This window comes from Metopolophium dirhodum, chromosome 3 (genome assembly GCF_019925205.1).
Source record: "Metopolophium dirhodum isolate CAU chromosome 3, ASM1992520v1, whole genome shotgun sequence".
NCBI lineage: Eukaryota > Metazoa > Arthropoda > Insecta > Hemiptera > Aphididae > Metopolophium > Metopolophium dirhodum.
Window position 1 is genome coordinate 38,301,608 of NC_083562.1, and position 22,297 is coordinate 38,323,904.

Sequence of the window (22,297 nt, forward strand, 5' to 3'; positions counted from 1 at the left end):
CCCCGAGAACACTGTTATCAATGTTATCGTCGTTATATAGTAGTGAAAGGTTTAGTTTATACATCACAGCTAAAAATAATTTAGTGTGTATAACTACAGTACGGCAAGCTTCATAATATAATAAAAAATAATACCAAAAACAGGAAATGGAATAATACCTATTAATTGTTATTATATTAGTAAAAATGGTAAGATGCATTAGTCTATAACGTGAGTGGCAGTTTGGCCATCCCTGGTATATACCGTGCTATTACTATAACTGTAGGCACCTATACACCTACTATGTATAATATATTAATATTATATTAAAACTTAGATCCGTTATTATTGGTACTATTAGTGTAACATCTTATGCCTATTGAATCTAAACTATTGTAATACAAAATTATAAATTGCCTTGTAACGTGGATAATAGGTAGGATAGGTACTTACATCTACCGTTCAGCAATTTTAGCCGATCTGTACAATAATATCAATATGAGACATCCTTCTTATTCCAACACTTCTGTCTTGCAAGGACGTGTACGAGTAAATATCTCTTCGCGCTGTTTCTCAATCATTCTTTTTTATAAGTATATCATATTATATTATTATACAGTGAAACTTCGGTCGCGGAAAATTTGTCCATTATTCGGAGGTGTCCGGTATTCAGAGGGCTCGGACTGTAGAATTAATGTTGTAGTTGGTTCCCAATAGAACGTCCTCTATGAGGAGGTTTTGCTATTGGGAGCCGGTATCTGTAAGAGGAGCTGCAGGTTTCACTGTAATATTAATTTTTTTCTTATTTTGTCGTTCAGATCGCGCACGTGGTACAGGAAATCCGTCGGTTTCAGCAGACCCCGTACAAGATCGACTTTCACCCGAGGGTGGCCAACTACCTGTTGGACACGTCACTGCTTTTGAACGAGGATGAGCTGTACACCAGGTCCTTGGAGATCGAACCTCGGCCGTCCAGGCTAAGCATCACGACGCTGTCGAACTCGCCTCACCACGGTGGCGGTAGCAGCCAATGACGGCGGTTCAGCGCCAAGAGGAATAAAACCACGTGCTTCAAGTAAACGATCGATGCGACTGACACCCGCCCGCGGGCGACGGCGGCGAGCGAGTGCGACTATTTAATATAATAATAGTAAATAATCGTCTTCAATATCATCACTACCGCGTTTCACTACAACTGCAGCAGTATGATAAAATAATCAATCGTACGGTGACGAATGCCTAAATCATTAGATGCTCTATAGTCACTGCGCCCGGTCGAGGGTGCTGCAGAAAGAGAGAGAGAGATTGAGAGGCAGATACAGCCAGACACAGAGAGGAGGGTCTGTTCTCACGTCTCCGATGACAATCGTCATCGTTTCTCATCACCCCAACACGGTCACAAATGTTATCTCGCCGCCGCCGCCCCTCTCCCACCGGAAGGAATATTATTATTATATATATTCCCAGTGGCGAGCGAGTCTTCCGCGCGCGATCAGCGAATACAATATAATAATTAATTATATTATTTAATGTCCTTCCGGCGGGCCGTCCCGCTCAGTTTACGTACTATGCACAACGAGTAGATAGGTAGGTAGTAGGTACCTAATACCTATTATACATTTCCGCTTGGCCAAGCTGGCTCTACTGCGCCACCGCTATCATAGCTGCTTCAAAATTTTAATGCGTTATCTAAATCGAGTGTATTCACGACTTTCGTGTTCTTCAGTCTATCACTTGGCGTATATTCGCAACGATGATGACATGTCATTTTAATATCATCGTTGTGTCATACGTATACGATTTTTTTCGTCTTGACGTTTTTTTGTCTTCGAATTTTTTTCATAATTTTGTCTTCCAGACGTTGGGAAAAACCACTGGCACGGCAATATCGACGATAGATTTATTATATATTATAATACGTCGTCGTACGCTAACAATAGTATATTGTGCCACATATAGGCATTTTTATTCGATTCATTAACTATTTTTCTGTTACATTTTTTTTTTTTTTACAGACACGGCTTTCGGTATGTGTACTTATAATAGACATTGTTCGTTAAGCGATTCGGATGTAAAAAAAATAGAAACAACACGTACGATCAATATATATTATACACATGAAGTCGTGTGACACTTGTACGATTGTCATAATTTATAGGTATTATATTATTATTATAATCAGTTGTCCGATGTATAAATTTTCAAAACGTTATCGGAAAAGTGTTATACTTACCCATATCGCCGTCAACGACGTCACAAACCGAAGGTGGGTGGCAAGACGGATATACAAAAATTAAAAATGGTCGTACTGAACAATCAAAATATTATTTTTTAGACAGTAAAATAATTTATCGCCCTTAGAATAAAATAGAATAGTATAGTGTGCGGCCCATCGTTTCCGTGTATAGGAACTCGGCTTCGATTATATTTCTTTCGTTGTAAATCCGTTAGTAACCTTCCTAACCCCCCAGTTGGGGTCACCGCGTATACCACGGTATACGGTATTAGATTTTTTATTAACGGTCACGATTATATACACGAATCGAAATATGCGCCGAAATATGTACCTTCTTGCGGTTTTTGCTCAGACAATTAATATAAAAAAATACGTTTATTTCCGACTCGAATCACATGCGACAGATCACTTTTCGATTGGTTTTGATAAAATTACCGAAACTGTGTGTGTATGGGTGCGTGAATGTATGTGTTTATTTCCAATTTTTATAATTTATAGTTACCTATACGTACGTATATGTGTTGAATCGTTAAAGATATAATATATATATTTTTTGTTTTGAGAGTCGTCACTTATTATATAATAATAACTATTAATATGTAAGGAGATAGGTTCGGTTATTATTATTTATATTTATTCATTCTCGGTCATTCGTCGGTGTGTTGCACGAAAGTTTGACGGTTATTGGATATCGTTTTACACAATATTTGTGCACAAAATGTATAGAAAACGATTATCAACAAGTCCAGCTCATCGTCGAGTGATGGCGAATAGGAGAAACATTTATTTTTCTAAACTATAAGTTGTATACCGTTATAAGACTTACCTATGCCCAAATTTTTCCCAATTGCCAAATTTTTCTCATCAACTATACGTAACTAATGAAATGAATATATGACAATTTCTTTGTGTGATACGAGTTTCTTTCATATTTACTCTTCTTTTTCTATATACTATCTCTCGCCATCGCATTATATATATATATATATATAATAATGTATTTTATATATTAAAATATGTGTGTTATGCACATATACAAAGTTTTTAATATATTATATTATTGTATTTTAACTATATTATATGTACTTGATTCAATGATTTTAATGTAAATTCGTTAGTTTGTTGATGTAATTTTTTTTCTTATTTTGTTATTTAAATATTTATTTTCTGTACTATAGGTGTAACAATAATAATAAATTTAAACTATGTAACACGTTCAATCGCTATATAAAAAAAAAACTGTATAATATTACATTATATAAATATTTATTTTTCTCATAAATGACAATCACCTATAGACGCGGTACCTATATACAAACATAAATATGTGTACCTATACTGATTGATTAGATTACATTGTTTTAAAGGATAAAATATATAATATATATGAATCATTGTTACCTATATATATTATTATTATCATGTTTCAAGAAAAAAAAAATATGTTTAACGAATTTTCTTACACTAACATATCGTCGGTGGAGTTTGATCTCTGTTTTAAAGGCTTAAATTGTATTATAATATTATAATATTTCATTATTATTATTATTATTATTATTATTATTATTATTATTATTACTATTATTATTATTATTATTATTATTATTATTATTATTGTTGTTGTTCTTATTATAATATCGTATTAATATAGACTTAAATGAAACAAAACTGGACGCTTAAAAACATAATAATATTAAGTGGATGCATTGCATGCGTAATATGATGTGCTTCGATCACTGAAATGCTGATTATGTTTTCTTGCAATCGTGCTGTCTAATGATATGATAATATTATGCGAATGGAGATTTTTTTTCACTCAGTCGTTATCAAAACTTTTATTTATTATTATTGATACTGTGATCAAATTTTTTTCTCATGATCTAACTTGAAGAGTTTGTTTGTGTGTGTGTGTGTGTGACCGCCATTTTATAACCGTCTGCAGTTAAATAAGTAAACTTTCAAATATGTGCCAAAATGTTATGATATATTTCATGTTGTGATTTTTCAAAAAACTTCTATAATTCCATAAAGATTAATTATTATACAATATTATATTATAAATACTTATAGATGCAAGTGGTGGTTTTCACGTGAGAAAATCAGCGCGTTTATTAATTAATGTTCGTTGTGGTGTACTTAAGTATTATGCGTAATGCGAGTAATATATATATAATACCTGTATATTATATATATCATATTGTAACGTAATAATGATAATAATAATAACAATATCGATTCGTTGTAAGTCTCTATCGTGTTTTTCCTTTTTTTTTGTGTTCCATTTAAATATGATTAAATGCACCCGTTTGGTTTATTTTTGTTCTACAAATCTTAGTATATAATAATATTATTATCTGTTGTTAATTATATATATATTATATTATAATAATTATTGTTGTATCGATTTCTTCGTAAATATTACGACAAAGAGTTTATGTCATTGTTCAATAAGGTATTTTGGTTGTTATTAAATTTAATGATCTATATATATACATTATTTTACGTGTTTTTTATCCGTTTATTACGCACTGTCAATACGTCATGAGTGCTTAGTATAATATACTAAACATTTTTTATCCAGTTACACATAATATTATGATTTCTAATAACACTAAAAGTTACGTTCTTGACAATGCACTTGTGAAGTAGGTACCTATTTACCATTTTTTTACATCCGTTAATATGAAACATTGAAATGTCCTACATAATATGAGTTATCCACATATTGTGAAGATTGGACGTAAAATACTTTTTGTTATAAGTTTATTTTTAGCACTGTGAAATTATTTATTAATTTTTTGAGTTACGAACCAATGTCTTGAACTCTTGACGGTGCCTAATATCAACATCATAATTATTTTTATTATTTACGATCGTTAATCCACCCGAAATTAACTGGTGGTTTGAAATTAACAGGAAAATCGAAATAATATCGTATACATATAGGCAAGACTGGGCAAGTTAACGGTTTTTTTTTTCACTCGTTAAGTTAAGTTATTTTAAATTGATAAAATAAAGTTAAGTTAAAAGTTACTCGTATTCTTTTTGTTAACTCATTAAGTTTAAAGATAACTTTGAAAAAAAAGTAGTTTAACTTAATGTTAAGTTAAAATTTGCTAATTTACAAAAATAAAAAATTCCAAACACATAATATGGTATATTAGATAGTTTTTCTTTACGCTCGAGAAAATTATTTGGGAAATTTAAAATGATACATCAAAGTAAAACCCTCATTCAAAAACTTGCATAAGCCTTATCTATAGGTACATCACCTCCTTTCATAATTAGTAATAAAACGATGATATAAAAATATTATTAATTAGTAATAAAGTATTATGCTTCAATGTCGATTTTAGATACGATTTGTTTGGCATATTCTGTCTATTCTTATTTTAAGAATGCGCTTTAGTATTGTGTATTAGGTGTGGATATTGTTTTTCTTATTATTTGGAACCTTCTTAAGAAGTTTTTAAATACTGAGAGGAATGAGAAAATTAAAAAGAAAATGGATTACAAAAGTCACACAAATGATGATTATTCATTGACAATTGGTTATCGTTACACAAGGAACGACAACAAAATATTTACATGATATAATAAATAGGTACCTATAATTCATATTTCTCCACTTCTTTTCTCTATTTTTTAGATAAAAAGTCTTAACATGGACAACGAACTAGTGTGTCCCGAGTCCGACCGAGACATGCCCCGAAAATGTTCATTTGATAATCATTATAATTTAAAATTGTATTCAATATTTATTATTTATCATTTAATAATTTATATTACACGTCTTTCTGAGATATGTCCGGTTTTTGTCATTCATATAATCATATTTATTTAACAGTACAATCTTAAATATTTAAAATATTAAAGAAATAAGACAAGGCTGATTTATTTTATAAATATTGAAATTTTAATTTTCTTTTTAAATAAAATAAAATAATTATTAACAGTTTTACAAGTTTACAACAGATTAATTTTTGGATTCAATTGTTATTAAATTGTACCTACCATTTTAATCATCGTTTTGGTTGGTCTTCTCTCGACGATGTCCAACAGTGTCCTGCAGCTGCTCTTGTATCTCCTGTAACGTCTTGCCCTTCGTCTCAATTGCGTACTTGTACGTGTAGAACGCGCCGGCAAAATTGACGACGGTGAACAGCGAGAACATGCGGCATAGAACCCGTAGCGATTGGACACGAACAGGAACATCTTGTTGGTGACAAACGAGCAGAACGCCAGCGTGATGGAAGCGATGGCCGAGCAGTGCGACCGGATGTTGACCGGAAACATCTCGCCGAGGAACACGACCGGCACGAACCCCACGCCGGCCCCAAACATGACGGCAAACGACCAGTGGCAGAGGTACGGGAGCCACGCAAGTTCGCGGGTGGCCAAGTCACTGCCGTCGCCCCGGGAATAGTAAAAGAACACGGCGAACGTCAGCGTGACCATAGCCATGCCCACCTCGGAGAAGAGCAACAGCGGTTTCCGGCCCACCCTGTCCACCAGCGCGACGGTCGCCAAGTTTAATACGATTAAAGTAAAGGCGAACAGCATGACCGACCGGTGCTTGTTCAAGAGCGGCTCATTATCCGACAGTATGAGCGCCGAGTAGGCTAATGTGCAGCTGATGCCACATGCCCGCTGTGTGGTGCACGCGGTTACCACGATGGCCAGCGCCCGCATGTCTTTCCGGCTGGCAAACAGCTCCTGGAACGTGGAACGGTTCTCCATCTCCTTGCGCATGGTCACCTCCATCAGGTCAAGTTCGTGGCCCACGTCACCGCCGCCCCGGAACCACTGCAGGCTCACGGCTGCCTGTGGCCGGCGGCCGCGCTTCAACAGATAGTACGGTGACTCGGGTAGCCAGACGGCAGCGACGAAAAACAGAACTGGCACGACGGCGGACACGACGTTCAGCGTGCGGTACGACACCAACGGTCCGATAATCGCCTCCATCAGCAAGCCAATGTGAAACTGAAGGCAGAACACGCTTCCCTATGCTCCGCGTATGGCGGGTGACGCTATCTCACCCAGGTACATGGGCACCACCGTGTACGACATGCCCTTGCCCATATCGGCCAGCAGACGGGCCGTGTACAGCGCTAGGCTTCCGGCCCATCCAGTCCATCAGTTGGCTGGCCAGGAGCGGACTGATCACGTTACCCAGGTCCATCGTGGCCACAATCCACGACGGCTCGTCCATGGTCGCGTTGAAGTCCGTCTCGTGCTTGACAAACTTATCCACCATCGAGCCTGGCCACCCCAGCCACATGCCGCTGATGAATATTGACTTGGTCGCTGCGGGAACGGTCAAATATGGTCATCATTATAAAAATATAATCTATTTCGTTGAAAGGCAATGTGTGTGTGTGTGCGTGTGTGTACTAGAGCACTGCATGGGCCGTGCTGGCCCAGCCCTGGCTTGAGTCCGGCCCGGCCCATTGGTACATTGGGCCGGGCCGGGCTGCATATTTATTTTAAGTGTATGGGCCTGAGTGGGTTTTGCTTTTTTAAATTAATCTAAGATGGACTTGGGTTTCGAAAATTAGAATAGTATTGGGCTATAATGGGCCGGGCATTTTATATCAGGGTACGGGCTGGGTTGGGTAGTCTGTAAATTATTTTTAATTATTTTTAAATCTATTATTTAATGAATGTACTACAAACTAATAGCGATTAGCGATTAAGTATAAACATTATAAAATATTATATATCCGATGGTTATTGGAAATAGTCTTCGTAATCGTAATATTATAAGGATATTTCTATAAATAATAATAAATTATTAATAACTATAAAGTATAAACTATACATAATATCACTATTCACTATTAGCTATATGTCATATTATCATTATCGTTGTATGACAATTCTTAAGAATAATAACAATTTTATTTTAAAATATTAATAGAATAATAATTGTTTGTTTATTAACGTCATTACCTACTCATTTGTCGTTTGACTATCGTACGACCACGACGTCGGACGTACATCAAATAACGTGATCCACAGCAATGTCAATGGCACTTATTTGCACTTATTCTAAAATCTGGTACCAATGTAAGTAATATAATATTATTATACATGATAATTTATTAAAAATTAATTTTTAATTTTTGTTTGTATAGGTTCACAAGGTTTGTCATTGGTTACAGAAAATAAAATAGTTATTCCAATTGGATATGTATATTAATTTTAGACCTGTTTTTATTTGGTCAAAACCTCACATTTTCCAGCATTTAAAACAGGGTAAATCAAAAGGCATTTAAATTGTCACGGATCAGACAGTACACATAGTATAATATTATCATCGTGTGGTTGTTACCGTATTATAACTTTTATAAGTTAGGAGCCATCTGCAGAGTAATGTTTTTTTTTATTGTGAATCAACAATACCGTATTTTGATGTTGTCTCTGAACAGTCCAATCCCTATCATTTGACAATATTTATCAAATTTGGGGTTTTTCATTTTAAGAACAGAATACTGAATAATCGTAGAAAAACAATAATTATTAGGTAAATAATGATAAGATTATTTGTTCTTATAAATTTTACGTAATTCCTTGAACTTATGATATAGCCTGATTGACGATAAAAAAAACAATTTCCCTGTGTGAGGTGTGTACGTTGTGTGCGTAAGGTGCGCATATTGCTGCAAACATTCGATCTCTCTGAATAAATAATAATTTTACTTATATCTGTCAATTAGTGCTGTTCAAATTTTGTATAGTATGTTAATAGTTGTTAAGAGGACGTCCCACCCGCATGTGTTGTCTCCGTTTTACAAATGTATACAACAAAGCAGAAACAGTTTTGCGTGGAACAACTTCTATCTTTCTGTGTTTGTACTTTGTAATAGTAGCTCCAAAATTTCTGAACATATAGGGTAGAAAATTATCTATGCAACAGCGTGCCTATATTTTAGATAACAAAAATTGAATAAAAGTAATTTGCTTCTAAATATTTGGTTTTTTGTTTTTTCGTTTTCTTATAAGAAATGATTGGATAGTGCTATTAAAAAAAATCACGTTGTTGTACAGATAATGTTCTTCTTTACGTGTTGTGAAGATTTGGTAGTTCCACAACAAATATGGTGCGAGAAAATTTGTCCCACGCAAAACAGTTTTTGCCATGTTGTATACATTTGTAAGACGGAGACAACACGTCATGCGGGTGTGACGTCCTCTTAAGTATTTCCGTGAGGCAAATGTGGACATGTGGTATACGAGGATAACTATATCATATAATATTATATTAAGTAACACGTGATCTTGTGCTCGAACCTCGAGTTAATGAGTAATTTATCCAATCAGATTTACCACTTTAACTATTTTGCATTTATTATTATTAGTGTAAAGGTTTACGTAAGTACTAATAGAATCATAAAATGTAATAAAATTATTGGTAGCGAAGGTTTATTATATGGATTACAATGTAAATGTAATTTCAATAATCTAATATGTTTTACAATTGAAACTTACCGACTATAGTGACATATATTTGCCTGTACACACCCTTCTTAGACATTTTGCTTGATTATTTGTTAATGTGCACTAAAATTTGATCTATAAACAAACAAGCGTCAAAAAATATGTACGAATAGGTTTTTATTGCTCATTTATAATATGATTTATAGCAATAAATCATTTCGTTGTAGAGTGATGGCCACCACACGATATTCAATAGTATAAAGCTAGTATATTGTGCAGTAGGATTAACCTAGCCGATTAGGCTTCAACTGTAAAATGCACTACAAATATTATATTATCGTGTTTTCCTCAGCCACACGTATAGTATCAATTCATATGCAATATAATTTAATATTATAAAATATAAATTGTAGACGGATTCGATGTGAAAAACTGCAGCCGCGCTTGTCATTTGACTATTTCTTAATTTTTCAAAGAAACTCGTTTAAAAACTATGCAGTTGGCTCAATTCGTATAATATAGGTGCATTATCGGATGTGAATAAGTTACTCTCGTCGGAACGCGAATAACAGCTAGTAATATTTGATCAAATAATATCACTATAATAGTCATGACCACGGCCTTAGAAGATAAGGTCGGGACTCTTTGCTTATTATTGTGCCCGCTTACATAGGACATTTTAGTACTTATTTAATCCGCTATTTTAATAGCGCTTCTGTTCCAACTTTCTGAATTTTCCTATTTACCAACTTACCATCGGTCATCGGCTGCAGCACTGGCAACATTGTTACAAATTTAAAAAAAACATCGCTCCGCTCGGCGCTCATATTTCAGAATCTAAAACCGGTCACCAATTAATAAATAAGTATTAACTAAATAAAATAAATAAATAAATTGATGATAATGAATAATGATTTACTTTAATAATTAACCATATTATATTTTATTGTTTTAATATTTACAAATATTTACAGTAAAATTTCAACGTTTGGTGCAGTAGGTACTTCCATGTATTATGTCGATTGTCGAATATAACTTAGCTATTTTATTTTTATTACGATTCAATTTTTTATTTTTATGATTTACTTGTTGGGAAAACTGCCTCATTCTCATACGTATGTAATATATAACTACGAAAGAAATTATATCAGTGGCATGTGTAGAACATGGGAAACTTAATTTGTGTTCACTCAATATTTCTTCTAAAATCAAATCAAAAACATAAGGTGAATAGTGAATTACAATATTTTTCAAATTTTTGTTCAATATTTTTAATAAAATAGAAGAAAGTTATATTTGGATGTATTAATCGTCCGTGGGTTTTCAGATTAACCAAAGCTGCTTGCATTTGCTGTGAATGTCCTTGATGAGATATAAATTATGTCTTACAAACTTGACAGTTTTTTGTGTAATACATCAATTGTTTACATAAATAACCTGAAAAATCATTTGAATCATAGATTTAGTTGACATCTAACCAATGAAAACAGTGAGTATAGTAGTGTAGTACAAATACTATTTGTAAAAAAATTTATAAATGTCCGATGTATTTTTAAGTAGGTATATTAATGTGTTATTATATTATATATACAATTATTAAAAAAAACATTCTTATTGTTTGTCCTCATAAATAATAAATAATATGCTCAGTGGTATTTTTATATTATGTTACCTACCTGTTAAATAATATATTAAACAATCTGTATTATACAATATTTCTGTTTTCTAATTTCAATTACGATAATAATAATTTATTGTGATGTTTAATTTTCGTTTGCCGCTTAAATATTTTTAATTTTATTCATAACCTCAATTAAGTTCAGACCTAGGTGCCTAATAAATTAGCGGCGAAAAACTCAACTAAAATGTCCTCTCTAAGCGACAGAATTGATTAACGTTGTTAATTAGGGAAGTGTCCCGACCTTATCTTCTAAGGCCGTGGTCATGACTAAATAAACAGGCGGCCAGCTCGATAACACTGCGCATAAAATTGTAATAAAATGTTCCCCATACTTAGAATAAACGCTAAAATATTGTATGCTATAATAATAATCTACATTATACATTTTATATTATTCTTTCCAAGTCTGGAGAACATGCGTGACGATAGCGAAAATAAAATTTTAGCTGACATGCCTGTTTATTTAGTCACGATAATAGTTACGCTGCGTTGATTTATCATATCAATTCAAATTTAACACAATATACAATATATTATTATATATTTCAGTAATCTACTCATGTCTCATTGACATATTTAAGTACAGGTACGTGTGGCAATAGGTATCCATCAAAATATTTTTCATTCATTACATTGATTTAGGTACTTGCGTATATTTATATTATATTACATTAATAAAAACAATGAAATATAATACATAATAACACTTGTAACAACGTGTATGGATAGTAGCAAGGCCTCTTAACTGTGGTACATTATTATGGATTGGTACATTAATATATTAATGTATACTGTATAAAAATAAAATATTATGATAGTATAATTATTATTTTACACTTATAAACCTAACACTATGAATTGTTTATTGTATTGTTATACAATTATATTCATATTTTAATTGCATTGTATAACAATTACATATAATGCTGAAAATTGCAATTCAAATGTTAAAATAAACTAGTGATGAACTAGTTAAAAAAAGCTATGCTCTACATAAAATAAAAATACATTCCCTGTAACTCCAAAGCTCTACTTGGATATAATATAAAGAACTAAACTAATGTAGGTATCAATAAAATAAGGGCCAATTCATTAAATGGTACTTAAGGGGATCGGAAGTGGTGATCTTTCATATTTGTAATATAATAACTTTTCATAATATTCATCTTTAGAATTAATTTATTTCGTCAATACTCACGTCTTATTTCTTGTAATCATATCCAAACCGTTTTTTTTTTTATGAATTGTTTGAATATTTAATGCACATAGAACGATGATCGGTATTTTAACAATAATAATTATTATTCACTTGAACCTGTCGATTTAATATTCAGCCTATACCAAGCTTGTAAAAACGTGTCGGCAGAACACACATTTTCATATAGAAACGTTTTATTTAAAAAAAAAAATTAGTAAAACGTCTATGAACGAGAAATAAAATGTTAACATATTATTTTGTTTCCCTATAGGTATAAGTATGCTGCACAGCTGCACATATCATTATATTTATAAATATTATAGATGTGAAAATTCTCTATTCAGAATAAGACGACACCAGGCGGCCACGGTCAAAACCGGTTTCGCTACGTAAATCTGGTGTATTCTTATTCTGATTCTATGGCCGCTGTACAGTAAAATTTAATTTATATACGAGTATATAAGAAGGTACTTATAATATTAAGAGCAATTTACGAATAGGAAGTAGTATACGCGTAGATACCGCCAGCCGCTAAGTCAACAATAATTACTATAAGCTAGTAAGCTAATAATCCATTAATGCGGTAGGTATCTTCTTATCACACCTAATAATACATTATAATGTTGGTAAATTATAATTATTATTATTACTATGACTATTAGTATTTTACATATTTTGTTCGGTGCCGACTCCGGCGGCGACAGTATTTATTTTTGTCGCAGGTCTACGCCGGATAAGGCATGGAGACGTCTATACTCGTGCCCGCCAGAGAACGGTTCTCGTTCGCGCATCCAAAATGACGCGGAGCTCAGCGGTTTCGTACGATCGCACTCAAATTTCTCGCACTCTACCACCTAGTCGCCGCCGTAAATTCCACCACTCGCTACGAGCGACTAACGGCTAATGTGTCAGCGACGGTGGCGGCGGCCAGAGCCCAGAGTTGACGGCGGCCAGCGTTCGGGGAGGTTTATTTTATAGTGGAGACAATGCGCGATATCGGACGAATTTGGTCGCGTTCACGGGTACGAGTATAGAAGACCCCCCCACCCCCGCCGCCGTGTATACTGCAAACCGGCTTCCCGTCCGACCACCGGGGTACGCAGACTGTGATCAATTAATTAGTCGTCGAACTCTCCGTTTTGTTATTGCGGAGGCACGTAATAAATTTACGCATTGCTTAGCCATTCGATGATTCATATTGATATTACGGAATATCAATACGAGAGTGCATTTGCCTGCATCGGTGGTATATTATCGTGAGTGCGAGCGGGTGAAATCCAATCGGACGCCGAACGTGCGTCGGACATTCGGGTCTGTATGTACGAGGTGTCATCTGGACGAGGAGACGTCGTGTCACATGCACAATTAACGTGGTTTAGTCATCGGCCAACATCGTGGATCGCGGGATCCGAACGGGCAGACAGACGTTTGCAAGGTTATGGTCGTATGGACATTGGACGTCCTTAATAAAATTCATAAAAGTTGTAAATTATTCAACATGGTAATATAATTTTTACCTACGTATATTACAATAAATTAACAACAGTCAATGATATAATATTTTCAAAATAATCAAAATTAACATGGGGATTAATAGAGACCAAGTCCACTGTGTGATTAAGCAAAATGATCCAAGTCCAAAACATTTCATTTAAATCGTAAAATAAACAACTATAGGTAAGCTATAATTAAAAGAAAAAATATTCATCTTATTGAGAATATTATAGTCTATATAATTTAAAACAAACCTCGTTGGTATAATCATTAAATTGAATTTACACCAGCCATTTAAGTGAAATAAAAATAGTTGAAAAACGGTTTTTTGGCTCTCCTGAGAAGTTACAATAATGGACTTGGACCCATTAGCCTTTAAGGTACAGATAATATCTGATAAATGTATATTATACTGTTTGCATTACCATAAGCAAAACTCACGAGTAACGCGCTAACGCCACGCGGGATGGCTAAAAATTAAAATACAATATGATTTTGCTTCCATACATATGCAGAGCGAATTACACCCAAAATGAGTTGATAAATCATAATTTTTTTCCCGGGCAACGCCGGGTTGTTCAGCTAGTTATTATATAATTGAAAAATAAACCAATGAACATAAAATGGTACATGTAATTAATAATTTATTATGTGAATACAAAACAAATACATAGTTATTAGTTATAATACAAAGTGCAAAATAGTAATAATACAAAACAAATTCATATATTATTTATAAAAATATGAAGTCTCCCAGATAACCACGCTCTTCTACCGAAATGTGGTAATAAATAATAATAGTTATATAGAAAAAAAATCATAATACGGTGCAACACTATTCTACCAGAACAGCCATAGAGGAATACAGAGCTCACAAATCAGCGAATAAACTCAAACGTCCATCTATGTGGAAACGGACAAAGCGTTTCTTTGTCCACTTGTTCAGCTGAAGTTGAAGTTAGCGAGTGAACAAGCGGACGAAGAAACGCTTCGTCCGTTTCCACATGGTTGGACGCTTGCATTTATTTGCTATTTGGGTAGATATGTATTTCCCCAAAACTGATCTAGGATTAAGTTCTCGAAATATATTTTCAATAATGTCCGCGTAGATGACGACCGTTTCGGTTTGCGCCGATTGATCACGACGGATACTGTCCTGCACCAATACGTCGTCCTCCGCATTTTGAATTATTTCTGCGTAACTCAAGACCATTTCGGTTTGCGTCGGTTGATCACGACGGATAGTGGCCTGCATCAATACGACATCATCCGTATTTTGAATTGTTTCTGCATAACTCAAGACCGACTCGGTTAACGTCGATTGATCACGACGGATACTGTCCTGCACCAATACGTCGTCCTCCGCATTTTGAATTATTTCTGCGTAACTCAAGACCATTTCGGTTTGTGTCGGTTGATCACGACGGATAGTGGCCTCCACCAATACGACATCAACGCGACATGCCGACGATATGTCTGGCAATGACCTCCATCGCCTCCTACTCTTCAGCCCTGCGAAATCACCTTGACATCCCAATTTAGCAAAGTCTGCCGACCAGTTTCTCAAGTCGGCGAAAACTTTATCCATTAACAGTTTCTCAGCGGACGGCGAGCAAATTTCGGCTTCCGACATAATACAACTCTTTTCTACGGCAATATTTGACATGTCTTGTAACGTTTATAATACAATAAATTCTTTTTTATAAAATATTCTTCGATTATTTAACAGTAATACATACAATATATTAAATTCTTACACGAAAACTTTTATGATATAAATAATTATTATGGTTCAAACAGTATATTATAATACTACCATAACAACGCATTATTCAGTTAGGATCAACCAGACAAAAAGAAAAAAAGAGGTTATATATATATTAAATTTCATCAAAATTTCAAAGACTTATAAAATGGTAATGTGACTTTTACTAAACTTCTTTTTATAATTTATTGGTATGAATATTATGAAAATATTAAAATAATAGAAAATATAGAAAATTAATTGCCCACATATTTCAATATTTGATCCGCCTAATTTGATCAAGTCAATCCGTAACAACTAACATACAGTAGAACCTCGATTATCCGAACCTCCGTTATACGAACCCTCTATTATCCGAACTATAATTAGCGTATCCGAACATGAAAACTCGTATCCGGCCGGTCGGCCGGTTTATCGAATTTATCATAACTATCGTTTTTGGTTTATTATTAGTACGGTTTATGTATGTATTTTACGTGCGTCAATCATTAGTAGATAACCAAAACGCAACGGGCTTATCTAAACGACGTCCTCGTGTTTTACTTGTCAGTTTAGTTCGGCTCTCTACCGCACACACATCGTTATACATACGTACGTACAAATATATTACGATTGTCAAGTGTATCTAAAATGTCTAATAAACGTAAACGTCATGTTCTTACGATGGAACAAAAAATAGAAATTCTTGCTAAACTGGACAAAGGTGAGACTAGCGTATCTTTAGCCCGTCTTTATAATATAGGTAAAGCAACAGTTACAGATATTAAGGAAAACAAATGTTGAGGAGACTTTTATTAAATGAAGGCACTGAAGAGAGTGTTGTTGTATTTTCAAAATTATTGAATTTTATAACACTGCTGTTACATGGCAGCAGATGCCTGGGATAATTTGACTGAGGAAAATTTACGAAATGCTTGGAAGAAGTTGTGGGTTGCTTCTATGGAGTTAGAAGCCGAAGAAGAAACTGATCTAAATAATCTTGATGATTTTGTTGATTTATTTAATGAAATTCCAGGATTTAATGACTGTAATTATGATGACGCTGTTTATTGGTTAACAACTGATGTAAATGATCTAGGATATCAAATATTAGTTAGCGATGAAATCATTTCTTCGTTGCAAAATGAAGTAAGTGACGACAGCAGTAGTGATGAAAGTATGAATACGTCAAAAGGACCAACATCTGCTGAAGCATTTGCTGCATTTGAAACTGGTCTTGAGTGGTTTCAAAAACAGTCCGAATGTTGTCCAACACAATTACTTCTCCTTATACGTTTGCGAGACTTGGCTGTAGAAAAGCGCGTTGCAGCTCATTGTAAAAAAAATATAATACATATTATGTAAATAAAATAAATGTAATGTTTTTCTTATAATGTATGACAATGTTTCTGATAATGTAATGTATGTATGTAGTTCTAATAAAATATTAATAACAATAATAAACAATTAATACATAATATGTAATTCTAAATTTTTTTTCTAAATTTCCAATATCCGAACTTTTGCGTATCCGAACTAGGTGCGGTCCCAATTAGTTCGGATAATCGAGGTTCTACTGTAATAGTAAATTATACAAACGTAATTTTAAAATAAATGTCAATACCTGTTACTACAAGTACCTACTACCTATATAATAGTAGTGCGTATAGCACCAAAACTGACGCTCATATTTACTCTGCAGGGTGTTTTCGAAAATACAAGCTTATTTAACTACCTACCCTGCTGGTAATTGACATGTCAGTCCGTAAGTGTTTCAAAAGGTTTAAAAACTGATATTTTACCACCTTGTGTCCAATTTACTATTTTAAATTACTATAAAAATTAACGAATAACGATATCGATATGGATAGATAAGTTATTTGAAATATAATTCAGTACCACTATAAGATGATTCCTAAAAGCAACGAATATAATCGATATTTTAAAAATACAGAGTCACATACAGAGTCGTCATCAAAAATTTACATTATTCCATCTTACACACCGATATTACTTCTGCTCTTACTGAACTGGGACATTCAGTCAAGAGTATTTACAATGCCAAAAATAGGAACAACTGCCCACTCCCAGTATTCTTCGTGGATATCTGCCAGCAAGAAAATAACAATGATATCCATGATATTACATCTCTTCTCGACACAATAGTGAAAATCGAAAAACCAATCAAAAAAAGACGTGGCCCACCGCAATGCCATAATTGCCAAGACTATGGACATACAAAGAATTATTGCAGCCATAAAGCTCGATGCGTCAAATGTGGTGAAAACCACCTGACAATCGAGTGCACCAAGGACCAAAATAGTCCAGCCAAATGCGCCCTATGCGCTAAAGACCACACCGAAAACTTTAAAGGATGCCCAGTCTACAAAGCTGCCTACAAAAAAACCGTCAATCCAGCCAAAGGATCTGATTTCTATCAAAAAACCAAATCTTACGCTGAAGCCACCAAAAATCCTCAAAATTTACACGCGGAACTCAAAATCACCGACACTCTCTCAAGTATTATTTCTAATTTAAACTCACTAATAACTCCCCTTATCTTTCTTTCGTCAGTCCTAAAAGCACTCACAACTAATAGCATTCCATAGTCTTATCTTATCGACCAGACAATTCACATTAAAATTAAATTAATAATTAAAATTTATATTTATATAATATCTTATCTCCCGTTATTTTTCATTCCACAATAACATCATTATTATTTTCTGTTAATTGTATCATTATTATATAAATAATACCTTGTAATAACATGTTCAAGAGAAAATGGTGCCGAGATTTGATAACTTAAGTTAAAACTTATAAATGTAAGAGGTGTCGCAAATGTGTAATTTCCCTCCTCATGTGAATAGTCATTGTCAACTGTTGTAAATTAATAATTTTACTTATTGTACAAACTGTATAGATCGTAATTTTTCAAATAAAGTCAATTCTAAAAAAAAAAAAAATACAGAAACACTATTTAATCATTTGAATAAAATTCCCCACATTTTTAGCAACCCATAAGTTATAGGATATAAGCTTTTTAATAAGCTATTTCTATTAGTTTCCGAGAAAGCTTAATACAAAATTAAAAAAGTGGATAAGTGGATGTCACTCTGTTATTCAGTAGGTTACAAGTGGGTCACTGTAATGGATGGTGTTAAATTTGAATTCAATGATATAATAATTCGTCTATACAGTTCAAGACTGCAACAACTCAAAAAACAATTTTTTTCAGGATAGCGATTTGAAAAATCAATGAATGTTTGGTCAACTATAAAATATTTAATAAATTAGCTAGGAATACAATTTTTGGTATTCACATAGGGCTTTAATTAATGTTTCCATTGTTGCTAATATTATATAAATATATGAATTATTTTAATAAGATCTAATCACATGTAGCAGTTTTGAATTGAACATTTTTTTTAAAATAAGGCAGTATGTTAAAATGTTGTACTTTTGAATTGAAACTTAATACTTATGTTATTAGTTATAACACTCATTACAAAGAAAATAAACCAAACAAAACTTTTATTTAATAAAAACAACTTAAAAAACTTCTGTAAGTACATACTTGTTACTTAAAAGTTAGTAACAAAATAAAATAAACTAAAAAAATACTATTTTTTTTTTTTGACAAATGAAAATAAAACTTTTGACAACTTGTCATTACCACCAATACTATTTAGCTCTTAGGAGATCTAATTTTACATTATTGCAATATCATAAAAATACCTTAAAACTAAGTTATACCTAAGTATGATTATTTTATTAAAATTATCTTAGTAAATATTTTTGCAGAAACTTAAACTAGGTATTTAGGTTTCAGTATCAGTATCAACAATTCTTTTTGAATTTTTTTGAATACACTTCTAATTGTTGATAAAATGCTCAATGGTTTTTGGAAATCGCATGTGAGTTACATAATGCTAAAAATGTCTGTGGAGTCATTTTTGTTGCATTTTGCAAACAACATAATTTTAAGTCATTACAATTTAATGGTTTTCTGTATTTTTTTCTGGTGTCGATAATATTAAAATGTATATCAACATAGCTTGTTTTAGCACGTTGGACTCTAATCATTTTTATTGAATTCCATAAAACATTTTCACCATTAGGATTTTTCTTTAAATTTTGTCCAACATCTAATGCGAGTCGTTTAAGTTATTTAAGTCGTATTTCATGTACAATGTAAGGTTTTCCAGTTTTGTTTTGCACATTTTATTAATGAAACCCATTGAGATGGCTCATATATGGGTCCACCCTTTAAAGTTCTTTTAACCTCGGCATGCATCGAGTCAATGACAGGTATAAGATACAAGATTTGTAAATATTAATATTCTTAACTAAAACACCATAAGAAAATAATATTATCATCAAACATAATAATATAATCGAATTATCATTGCATAAGAATAATGATTCTGAGCGAAAACGGTCAGTCAGCCTATGATATTACTAAGTATATTTGATGATATTATTGTGAATAAAGTAATTTATATACTTACCTATTTACGTGGAACCTTGTTTTAAATTTTCAATCCTTAGCTATAAAAGGTGAACATTTTATAAATTTTTAATACAAAATAATTATTAAATTTTAAATTTGAATCTAATTGGTCTCAGTTATTCTCGAAGAAAATGTCATAGATGTCGCCACCAAGCGGTTAAGACGATGGGAACTGATTCGTCAGGCTCTCCAATCAATTTGTAGTCGTTGGAGCAATGAGTATTTTTACAAACTCTGCAGGGACGGAAAAGTGGTTCAAAAAAGCGGATAACCTGACTGTAGGAGATTTAGTAGCAATTCATACACCCAATCATCCACCGATGTCATGACAACTCGGACGTATTATGGAAGTTTATCCAGGTCCAGACAAAGTCATCTACTTCGTAACCATTCGAACAACTGACGGTCTTTTCAAGCGACCGGTTGTCAAGGTTACCAAGCTGCCTGCATAGTCAGCATGCTCACTTTGTACTGGTGCGTATGGACGTCTCATATCCTTGTCTATTATCCACCACTATGTATTTTATTTTGTATTATTATTTGTCTTATACCCACGATCGTGGATGATTTATCTGATGTTCGTGTCTATAATGTTATAGTTTAAATTAGTTATTAAACGCATGAAGACCAGGACAAGTAGGTTTGAAAGCCTACTGCTTTCAAAGGCGGGAGAATGTTCGGTGCCGACTCCGGCGGCTACAATATTTATTTTTGTCGCAGGTCTACGCCGATAAGGCATAGAAACGTCTAGAAGACCCATAGTATAGTGCAAATCGGCTTCCCGTCCGGCCGCCGCAAACAGAGGCCTACCACCGGGGTACGCGGACTGTGATCAATTAATTGGTCGTCGAAGTCGTGTGATGCTAGTCGTTTCCGAACCCTCCGTTTTGTTATTGCTGGAGCACGTAATATATTTACGCGTTGCTTAGCCCCATTCGATAATTCATATTGGTATTACGGAATATCAATACGAGAGTGCATTTTCCATCGGTGGCATATTTTCGTGAGCGCGAGCGGGTGCAATCCAACCGGACGCCGAACGTGCGTCGGACATTCGGGTCTGTATGTACGAGGTGTCATCTGGACGAGGAGACGTCGTGTTACATGCATAATTAATGTGGTTCAGCCATCGATCAACATCGTGGATCGCGGGATTCGAACGGGCAGTTAGATGTTTATGGTCGTATGGAGTATGGACAGTCGAGCGGTCAGCGGCAACCGGTAACGCGGTATCATAATATTGATATGCGGTTTTTATTTTATCTATGCTATTACCATTATTATTTGTAAACATATTTATTTGCCATATGATATCAATATTTTGTACTATTGCCTTTGTGGCGAATAATTATTATATTTAATTTTTTCGAACAAGGAGTAATCGGTTTTTATATTATATAGTGGATGGGCGCCTACATCCCTAAATAATAATAATTATTATTTATTTTATTCACTTATGTTGAGAAGTGTGATATTTTTTAATACAGTCCATTCCACATTATTTATCAATCAAATTGTATTGATTTATTTTAGTAATAGTAACCCATTAGCACATTTAATTATTTGAATAAATACACGACGCAACATCATTATTAAATTAGTATAATATTATAATATTTATTTCACACTTGATCAATTTCGTCATGACGCACTAACAAAGTACCTATAACAATTAAAATAATACACATTATTGACTATTTTAATAATTTAGTCAATTATTTCTAAGTATACGCACTTGACTTTGTGAAAATGTGTTGCGGATCGTGAGGACGCCGCAACAGCTTATTTTTTTTTTTTTGTCAACATAATATACGATTTTGAAAGTGTTTTTTATAATACACAATATAATTATATCATATATAGACTCAGTAGCGTATGTAGGGGGAAGCCCCCCGGGCCAAGGTCCGTAGTAAAATTACAGGTTCAATAATTCAAAGTTCAAACATTGCAGTATGTATATTTCTATATGTATTATATTTTATATTATTAAATAACCATACCCCGAGGCGGGT

The 22,297-nt window shown here is 33.5% G+C and overlaps 2 protein-coding genes, 1 long non-coding RNA gene and 1 pseudogene across 9 annotated transcripts in view; 2 read left to right on the top strand and 2 right to left on the bottom strand.

Moving 5' to 3' along the window:
* The window catches only part of LOC132940350 (ras-specific guanine nucleotide-releasing factor 2-like), a 67,635-nt gene extending 62,936 nt beyond the window's left edge, over positions 1-4,699 (top strand). For all 7 annotated transcript variants that reach the window (XM_061007890.1, XM_061007894.1, XM_061007891.1 and 4 more), the window contains one exon: positions 798-4,699. In XM_061007890.1, the coding sequence (XP_060863873.1) occupies positions 798-1,013 (216 nt within the window). In that variant the 3' untranslated portion in view covers positions 1,014-4,699. The remainder of the gene's footprint in view (positions 1-797) is intronic.
* A 1,449-nt stretch (positions 4,700-6,148) lies between these two features.
* LOC132941156 (facilitated trehalose transporter Tret1-2 homolog) lies at positions 6,149-7,443 on the bottom strand (annotated as a pseudogene).
* Positions 7,444-7,500: 57 nt separating this feature from the next.
* LOC132941157 (uncharacterized) lies at positions 7,501-10,497 on the bottom strand. The gene is made up of 4 exons (XR_009664138.1): positions 10,410-10,497; positions 9,707-9,790; positions 8,168-8,273; positions 7,501-7,522 (listed from the first exon to the last, which is right to left on the bottom strand). It is a non-coding gene; the product is annotated as an uncharacterized LOC132941157 (long non-coding RNA).
* Positions 10,498-16,279: 5,782 nt separating this feature from the next.
* On the top strand, positions 16,280-17,736 carry LOC132941393 (uncharacterized). The gene is made up of 2 exons (XM_061009429.1): positions 16,280-16,496; positions 16,809-17,736. The coding sequence occupies exons 1-2, from the start codon at positions 16,424-16,426 to the stop codon at positions 17,135-17,137; spliced, it is 402 nt and encodes a 133-aa protein (XP_060865412.1). The 5' UTR covers positions 16,280-16,423; the 3' UTR covers positions 17,138-17,736.
* The last annotated feature ends 4,561 nt before the right edge of the window (positions 17,737-22,297 follow it).